Genomic DNA, 10191 nt, shown 5'->3' with positions numbered 1-10191 from the left:
CCATATTCCCTTCATCCATAGGAATGGAATCCGAACTAAGATATAATTTTTTACCTCCAGGAATGATAGCCATTAGATGGTTGTTGATCTCTTCAACAATATCTAGCGTGGGAGCCAGTATAGTTCTTGCTTTGAAAAAATTCTTTGAGGACATGTTTTCTAAAATATTTGGATAAGAAAAATGAACCAACTCATCAAATGCCTGGTCCGAAGAAGGAATAACAATATCTCCTAGAAGACATATCTCAGATTCACCATCTATATTGTCACCTATTAGACCATCACCAACTTTTAATAACCGCTCACCAAATTGCTCTGTCTCATCTTAATCTGAAGCAATCATCCTTACAGAGAGTCTCATATTTTTTGTTAGTTTGAGCACCTGACAAAACTACCAAAGGTAAGACGAATTCACGGTTGAATGAACGATATCTTGTCTCGATCCTCGTAGAATGACAGGAAGAATTTGTCTAAAGTCCCCACCTAGTACAACCACTTTTCCTCAAAAGGGCAAATCTTTGTTATATGTTGGAGAACACCTCATTATATCACCCAAGCATTTATCAAGCGCTTTATAGCAGTACCTACTAACCATTGGAGCCTTATCCCAAATTATAAGTTTGACTTTCAATAGTAACATTGCTTGAGGGGAACCAGGTTTGATGTTACATACAGAATCCTCAATTATATTCAGCGGTATTTTGAACCTTGAGTGTGCCGTTTTTCCATTGGGAAGAAGTAAAGATGCAATACCACTCGAAGCAACGTTTAACATTATATCACCTCTTGAGCGAATCTTAGCAGACATAAGGTTCCAAAGAAATGTTTTTTCAGTACCCCATGACAATATACAAAGAAAAAACCCCTTCATCACAATACACAGCTGTAACAATTTTATCGAATGCATATCTCTGCTCAGGTGTTGCGATGGCTAACATGTCTGAGGCATTTTTCTTTAAATCATCCCTGTTAAAGTTTAGCTCTTCCCTAATAATCCTTTCGGTTAACAAAGAACTATCAACTTCAATTACTAAAGGCATAGGAGGATAGTCTTTCAAGGTTTTACCATAGGAATGTAAGATCTTGTCTATATCCATTAAGCACAATTGCTTAATCTCATCATCTGACATTGTTAACTCTGCATATTATATGATACTGTAAAAATTTAATCAAACTAAAAATGATCAATAAGAAAGAACTTTTATCATTGTAATTAATAAAAACTCACCCCTCATGTCATCACGGCTCTTTGTCGATACAAAATATCATCTGAAAGTTCATGCCAACATCTATTCCAGACATGTTCTGGTCTTGAGATATTGTTGGATGTTAATAGAATGACAAATAACCTCCTAACATATGATCCTAAGGCCCATGAGCTTGCTTCCTTAATTGCATCAATGAATTCTTTGTCATCTTGCAAGAATCCAAGGGCAAAACATGCATCTCTATATGTAGCATAAATTGTTCCTCCTATTGTTCTTATATCTCGAAAACTCTTACATCCTCTTTGAGTATTCAAGAGAAGTCGCTGGTAATATTCTTTGGTATTTGCTGCAAAAAACTTGGTTAAAATCCTACTTTTAAGTTGTTAAATGGATTAAGCTACGCTATTTTAATTATTATAGCTACACATCCGCATAAGAATAATTTTCTTAAAAAATATAGAAAAATAAAAAATTGTATAATCTACAAATTATAACTGTTGAAAGTTATTTGAATATTTATTTTCTAGTGTAGATAAATCGAATAAAATGAACGTGTGGTACAGGCTGTTAAGATTTTAAATTTAAATCATTAAATAAGTAAGATCATAATTGAATATAAACTCGTCATTACCTGCAGGTACATGAGTCAACCTTTCAATTGTGAAGCTTTTCTTTCGAGAAAACCACTTTGAAGAATCGTCCTTCCAAACAAACTTGATTGGAAACTCAGCATAAGTCAGACTTCGAGTATAGGGATATGACATGTTCGCCGCCATCTATCCCAAAAACATGGACTTATGAGATATTGCTCTTTCGACGATATCATTCACATTAGATTTTTCACCATAAACCACAAGTTGCTTATCCTTCAAATGGAATGAAAGTCTTATCACAAATAGTTCTTTCTCTTGGATTTCGTATCCAAATAGACGCCAGACTGCCTCACATGCCGAAATGTACCTAAAATCATAGTAATTCCTAATTTTGTCAACAACTTGTGTGGCTTCTGACGGATCACCAGCATTGTATAGAGTAGCTGTTACGCGGTCATTATCCTTGTGTACATACTTAAACAGATACTTAATAGAACTTGTTTGGCATGTGTATTCCACATTTATGTGGCACCCGAACTTGAGCAACAATTCTGGATTATATGAAACAATGAACTTATTGTCTAGTACACATTCCCTTTTTTTCACTGTTCGACCGTTATCAGTATGCCTATATTTGGAAAATCCGGCCTCATCAATGAGTGTTTGCTGTCTAAACTCTTTAGGATAGAACTTTGAACAGGATCCATTCTTCATGCAAGGTGAATTCTTGTTGTACGGATCACATGGATCATGTACCATGTAATTTTGAAAAGCTCCATGTAGATTTGGCCTTTCATTTTCATCAGGAATCTCAGTTGTTATATGTTTGTCTATGTCATCTGGTGTTTGTAGCTTGAACTCGTTACTCATGAATAAAAGGATATGTACATACGGAAGCCCTCTCTTTTGAAACTCTACAGTGCAAACGTCTGAAAATTGAAAAAGACAAATGAGCAAAGCATTACAACATAAGATTTTAATAAAGCATTGCATAAACACAGACTTACATCCCAAAATTTTGTCAAAGATTTTTTTCTCTTTTAGGTCATCAATCAAACCATCAAACTTGATCTTGAAAACTCGACATAATATATCAGGACGGTCTTCTGCCTTCAATCCAATGGGAGTCACTTCTCTTTTTATCTCATCCCATTCAGGGTTACAGGTCATGGTGATAAAATAGCTAGGATATCCTACATATCTGCAAATTGCAAATGTATCTTTACAATTATTCATCATATACCTAGGTCCACCGGTAAAAGTATTGGAAAGAATGATTCTTTTGCCAAGCCTTGAAGCATCTACATCCCCGTTTATAAGACTTTCATGCAGACATTTGTATTTGTCAACCCTCAACTGTGGTTGTTTACACCTAAAGAATTTTAACCTCTCTAATTCCGCCATTGTGTAGGCATCTACCAGAAACTGTTGGAATAATCTCTTTGATCTCAGAATTAACGGAGATTCACCCGTCCTTTTCTATAGTCGAAAAGCAAAGAATTGTCGCAAAGTGATTGTTTTGTTTTTCTTTGTAGGCCTAGCAGAGATAGAATCTGATGTTGCAATACCCAAACGAAATCCATCCTCCCTATACAAAAACAACAATGGATATTGCAAGGCTAAATAAGATGGATGAAAAATATCAATCCGCTGGAACTTTTTAGATTGACTCTCTATAATAATATCTCTATCTTTGCTAAGTTGTTCGACATCGCTAACAATCAACGCAGCCATTTCAGATGCAGATGGCAAGTTGTATGTCCTGCCATCTGTAGTCCTTTTACTAATCAACTTAAGCTTTATGTTTGTGTAATTTTCCTGTTGGTACCTATCTTTTGCATAGCGAAAACTCTTTGCTAAACTATTATATTTGTCTAGCATGTTTCTTAATATTACCACAATTTTTCTATCCCGCTCATTTATAACTTCATTGGAACTGCGAAAAAAATAATAAAATTTATGTTATTTTCTCTCACAGATAAGAAATAACTAAAAAATTTGACTGGTTATATAAAAATTATCGAAGTGTTCCTATTCGATTATCAATCTCATTTTCTGTGTCATAGATATATAGTTGGGCAAATATTGGTCGCAAACTATCAGAAGGAAGTAAGCTACCAATGCTATGATAAATATATATGTTGTAAAGTTTCTGTGGATGGTATAAAATTATCTTCCATATCCCATCTAACATTGAATCATCATAACCATTCAAAACTATAATAAATAAAAAATTATAAAAAATTCAAACATATATGTTGATGTATTACTAATAATTCATATCTCTTGCAAACTACAAACTTAAATTCTTGATATAATGAGAAATTACCTTCATCATCAATAAAAGGGTCAACATTTAGGCCACTTTGTGTGTCACCGTTTGGTGGATGCGTCTTAACAGTCAATAAATTTACATCTTCATAAAGTTGTGCCAAATTAATAGGCACCGAAGCAACAACAGAGGAAGATTGTCTTTTTTGCACCCCAATTATAGTAGAACTTCTTTACAAAACGTTCAATTTTATTCAATTAAACGTTAGACACTATAAGAAAGAAAAGAATATAATAATGATGATCATCTTTTCTAAATTACTTTTTTGTTAGGCACGATCTGTGGGAACCGCAGTGTGATGGAAGCTGATTTTGCGGAACGACTTCCGTTATATTATTGGCGGGTCCTTGTACACTGGAGTATGCTAGAATTGTAATAAATCTATGTTATATAAATGATTTCCGATGAAGTATACCTTTTGTTAAATATAATATTGGTGTATGAATTATTTGGCAATCATTAATTATACGTACTATTTGTTAACACGGACAGTGGAGTTCTTGTCAATGAGAGATCCGTTCGTAGAGTTAAAGATTTAGATCTTATCTCTGATGTAGAAGGTCTTACATAATTAGGAGGAGTATTTTTCTGTCCAATTCTATGCGAGGCACAATGTACACCATACATAGATAGTTGCTTCCTTATGAATGAGTAATGAGAAATATATAGAAAATTTTCGTCATTAAACTGATATAAATTAAATTTAGATAAATATGAGTCAATTACAGTGAGAAAAATGTCACCTTTATCTTCACTGGATTGTAAACTGAGAATATTAGATGAGGTACCAATTTCTCGACACACTGTTCTTTGACTTGTAGTAATATGATGCACATTTTTATGTACGTCAAAATTTGTATTATTGTTGTTCTTCGACATTGTTAAGTCAAGAAAAATAAATGAAACACAAATAATAATTATTCAATTAACTAATCTCATATTTGATTTTATACAATTTTAGTAGTATACTTTCGTAGTTAAAATTTTTTTTGTATTGATTTAGTTTTATTGAATTATTTTTTAAATTATTAAACTAAATCAATGAGTATCTATATCATATTATTTAAAATATACCCAGTCATGACTTAAATAGTTATTTACAATTTTTTAATCACTAAATTAAAATATTTAAAAGATTATGTATAGTACAAATATTTTGTTAATATTCTCAACAATAATGATAGTTTAAACTGTATTTCTCAAAAAAAAATTAAAAAGTTTTACAAGAACACTTACCAGAAGCACAAAATAAAAAAAAGCAAACTCATTATTATCAAGTTTTTTTCATTTTCTTACCAAAATTATCCTTCGTCTTAACCTTGCAACTTTGGATTGTGTGACTGAAGTAGGATACATTATCGTTGTTAAGTCACTTATCTACAATGTACTTCTCCCGCAACAATAAGCTACAAATACAAATTTTCAAATTTTAATACTTATCTTGAAGTTAAATTTTAAATATTCAATAACTTACAATACTGATTATTTATTGATTAATTTATAAGGTATCATTTTTTACTTAAAAAGTAAAAAAAAATTAATTTTTAAATATGTAAAAATATATTAACAGTGACTTTTAATTCATAAATGAATAATCTAATTAATAATCTAATTAAGCAAACTAATTATATTAAGCAAACTAATTTTTATATCATATATTATCAAATAATTAATTAAAAATATACACTCCTGCACGACAAATTTTAAATTTGAATTTAGAAGTGATCAATAAATCACATTTTTTAATCAACGTATAACAAAAAAATTAGTTAAAGACAAAATATTCAACATAGAATAATTTTAGTCATTTAAAATTTAAATCTTAAAAATTAGATTACATATTAAAAATTAAATACAACTTTGTGGTATGCTTCAATAATAATAATAATAATAATAATAATAATAATAATAATAATAATATACTTTTAAAAGGTGGTACTACATGTTTTTCGTGATATGTAATTTTTAAATTTATTTTATAAATAATAAAATAATTTTTTTGGATAATTAGATTAAGTGAATAATAAAAATTAGTATCCAAATTAACAAACTTTAATCTATCTGATAAAAGAAAATGAAATTTACATAAAAAATCGTTAGGAATTCAGTTTTTTTTTTTAAGTTAAAACAGTATTGTTTGGAGGAGTTATTAATAAATTGAAAATTCTTTAAAAAAATTGACCAATTTTAACAGTTCATCCATTAATCACATATTTGACCGGTTTAGCAATCAATTTTTTTGTCAGACAGTTTATTCATAACATCTTTTAAACCATTTTTAAATTTTATAAAATTATTTATAATAATTACAAAATGTGCTCATAATAAAAAAAATTTAAAATTTTATAAAAATATTTTATTTAAAATTGTTAGTAAAATCTTAGTTGTACTCAGTTTCAAAATAAATAATTATAATGATATTAGTATTTTATATAATAGCCCATACAAAAAAAATTCAAATTTCATACAATATTTTTTTGTTCATTTTTAATAGCTCATAAATACAAAAAAATATTGTACGGAATTTAAATTATTTTTGTATTAATTTTTATATAAAATACCCAGATCATTATAATTATTTAAACGTTGCATATAATTCGAACCTTATGAATTCAATTTACTACGTATTTACCTAATCGAATTTATTCAATTCGATTTATATAGAAATGCAAATTCAATTTATTTAATTTAATTTATTTTTGTATATGATATGATTTGATTAAAAGAGCAACAATTTATACTACTTCGTAGATTCTTTTATAATTTTATTTAGCATCAATAAAATTTCACTATCAATGGTTTTAAAAAAAATAAAATCTAAAACGATGGTTAAAAATAAATAAAGAGGATAGATTTAATTCTTCTATAATTGTATGCGTTTTTTTTTTCTGATTTGCGTTTTTATCACAATCCACAAGTTCTATGTTTTATAAATTAATGTTAATTCATACATAGTATATAAATAAATTTAATTAGAATAAATAATAATTTATTTATTTTATTTTAGACTTTATAAATAAAAAAACTAATTCACTAATATAACGAATTATAATTAATTAGTATAATTAATTAAGTAATATAAATTATAATAAATTATATTAATTATATTAAAATTTAAATATCTAATCAAATCAATTAGTTGATATAATTAAGTCAGTGTAATAAATTATATTGAATGAGTTAAAATAATTAAATTGGGAAACACTCTCCGAAACATGCCACATCAGTTTCATCATTAAGTGTAGACATCCGATTTTTATATAATAGAATAGATAGATATAAATAAAAATCATTTTAATTTTTCTTCTTCATATTTCATTTTTTTCATCGATATCCTAAGAATATTTAAAAATTTTACTAAAATATTAATATTTTAATAATATTTAAAAATTTTTCAATAATAGTTTCTTGCAATAATGCAACTGAAAAAAGACTTATTCTCAACCCACTGTATATAACTATTGTATATAACTATAATTGACTCTTGGTTATTATTTCTCATAATTATTATTATAGATTTTTGAATATATTGCTAATTTAAAGTTTTTACAAAGGTATTTAATTTATGGTAAAGAATATTTTTAAATAAAGAGTGAACATATTTTTTTTATAAAAATAAAAGTTAAAATAAATGATATGAAATACACATTTCCTCCATTAATTTAACGAAAATTTTTACTCTTCACTAACGCTTTAGTTTATTAGATTTAATTTGTTAGAGAATTAGTTTTATAACTAACAATCAGCAAATAAAATAATGATGAATAAGCAAAAATTAAGAAAGAAAAGAGAAGTTTAAAACATAAAAATAAAAATATTAACTAAAAAAAATTGATTCATAAAGAAGAAAAGATATATACCATTGGCATTTGACAAGGAGAAAAAAAAAGAATCAAAACAAACACAGATTGAGTAACCCCAAATGTCAAAGGAAGATGATTATTATTCAGAAAAAAAGGGAAATCATCAGCTGAATCATTATACCAACAAATAAAGTTCACCATTATTTTTCAAAAAGGAAAAATAGCTAAATAAAGTTAATTTAGATTAGCTGCGTTAGTTTGATTTGGTAAATAGCTTAATCGTCTCTTCTCTTTTCTTAGATGAATATATCTAGATTATTATTAATTCCCTATGCTTATTATATAATATCATAATTCAGCTTTTTTTCTTTTTACCTTTTTTTTAAGGTCGGAAAACTAAAGCTTTTTTTTATGTTCCCATGGTATTTTTCAATCTGCGGTAATACTGAACTTCATTTAAAAGTTTGTCATTAGTCAATAGATTAGAGCGTATACAAAATAGAATTTGAACTCTCGATACTTATTGGACTAGTGAGCTAACCGCTAAACCAACCTAACTTTGTTAGAAAACTAAAGCTATGCAAACTCTCTAATCCCTTTTATAACAAAATCTGTTGTCATCATAATGAGACATCAAATGCACCAGTGGGATCTACCTTCATGAAAAATTAAAGCCTCTGCTATTAGACTAAACACTAATCGCTTACATGATTAAGTTATTGCATTACAAGAAAGAATGAAATATGGAAAAGAAAATCTAAAACAGAATTTACTAACAAGAAAAAGTTTATACTAAACATGAAAGATAAAACAATACTGAACAACTAATAAACCAATTTTCTAGCCTTAAAATTAAAAATAAACCAGAAAAGAATCCGAAGAAGAAGAGGAGGAGGATGATCTTGTGGAAGTAATAAAATGAAGGTTCCTAAGAGCTCCAAAACTTGTGCTGTGTCGCGGAAGGAACCGATCGGTCGCTCTTTTCAGAAATGCTGTGTATTCTCCTAATATCTGTGTCATAATCACAGCCATCATCATCTTCTTCTTCTTTTCTTGAAATCTCAGAGAGCTTCTTCTTAGGGAGGAGCCTTAAGAGGGTATCAGGGCTCCTTTATATAACTAAGTTATTTAATTTATTTATTTTTCTCTGAGTTTGGTAGTGATAACGGTGTGGCCTTTTAAGTTTTAAGCCAATGGATTTTTGAAATAAAAAATGTTATTTGTACATCAAAATCAGTCACTAAAATCAACCACTAATGTATTTGTGTATAAATATATATGTGGTTTAATTTATTTTCAATGTGTATTTATATTCTAATATGTATTTTATATTGACAACTAACTTTAGTGGCTAATTTTAATATACACATAGCATAATCCTTTTGAAATATGTGGGGTTAATTTGGAAAACTATAATGATTCCATATTTCATAAAACAAAGTTAGTTAGGCAAAAAAGATTATAATTCTGGCACTTTCTGGTGCATGTTTCAGCAGTACATACACTACACAGTGAATTTTAGGCACATTTAATCATTAAACAGTTTTTACTATTACATGCTAATTACCACCATGCATGATGATAATAAATTGATCATGTATGTTGATTGAGTTTTTTTATTTGCTGCTTCATAATGAAATTAATAAGGCTTAGCTAATTTTAATCAGAGTAATGATAGAAAACTAACACTATAGCAGTAAATTTCAGACAATAACACTAAATAAGTTATCAAATAAATTCAGTATAAAGTCTATTATAGAGATTTTGTTGAGTTCGAATTTTAAACATTTCTTTTAAGAGGAGTGTTAAGAGGCTAATAAGTTTTGTGATTTGTAGCCATCAATTAATCATTATTAATGTTTTTAATAGTGTAAAATTATAATAGTGTAAAATCACTCACTTTTCTTTTGCTGATTAAGTGTTGGCCAAATTTTAATAAAAATACTTGTCTTCTAAAATTTCTCTTCTTTTAATTGGATTCATATATTTTTATTTTTAAAAATTTCAGATGTAATTTTTCTTATATTAAATATTGGTTGCAATGCTGGTTGTTTAGCATGACTTTCTCTTTTAATTATTATCTTGTAATTATAACTTAAAGTTAACGTTTCTTGATTTGTCATAAAAATGACATCTTGATCAAAGTCGTGTGAATAGGAAAAAGTTTAATTATGTGAAGAAATTGCTACAGCCTAAGTATTTGACCTTAATAGATGACTAGATGTGGTAAACCTTCAAATCTCGTGGAAAAAATG

General features: G+C 28.0%; 1 protein-coding gene across 1 annotated transcript; it reads right to left on the bottom strand.

Annotated features, from left to right (window-relative positions):
- Positions 1–830: 830 nt before the first annotated feature.
- LOC107458425 (uncharacterized) lies at positions 831–1984 on the bottom strand. The gene is made up of 2 exons (XM_021126725.1): positions 1840–1984; positions 831–1138 (listed from the first exon to the last, which is right to left on the bottom strand). The coding sequence occupies exons 1-2, from the start codon at positions 1982–1984 to the stop codon at positions 831–833; spliced, it is 453 nt and encodes a 150-aa protein (XP_020982384.1).
- Between the last annotated feature and the right edge of the window lie 8207 nt (positions 1985–10191).

This window comes from Arachis duranensis, chromosome 7 (genome assembly GCF_000817695.3).
Source record: "Arachis duranensis cultivar V14167 chromosome 7, aradu.V14167.gnm2.J7QH, whole genome shotgun sequence".
Taxonomy (NCBI): domain Eukaryota; kingdom Viridiplantae; phylum Streptophyta; class Magnoliopsida; order Fabales; family Fabaceae; genus Arachis; species Arachis duranensis.
Note: the sequence above shows the minus strand (reverse complement) of the source record. Positions and strands in the feature narration are given on the sequence as shown.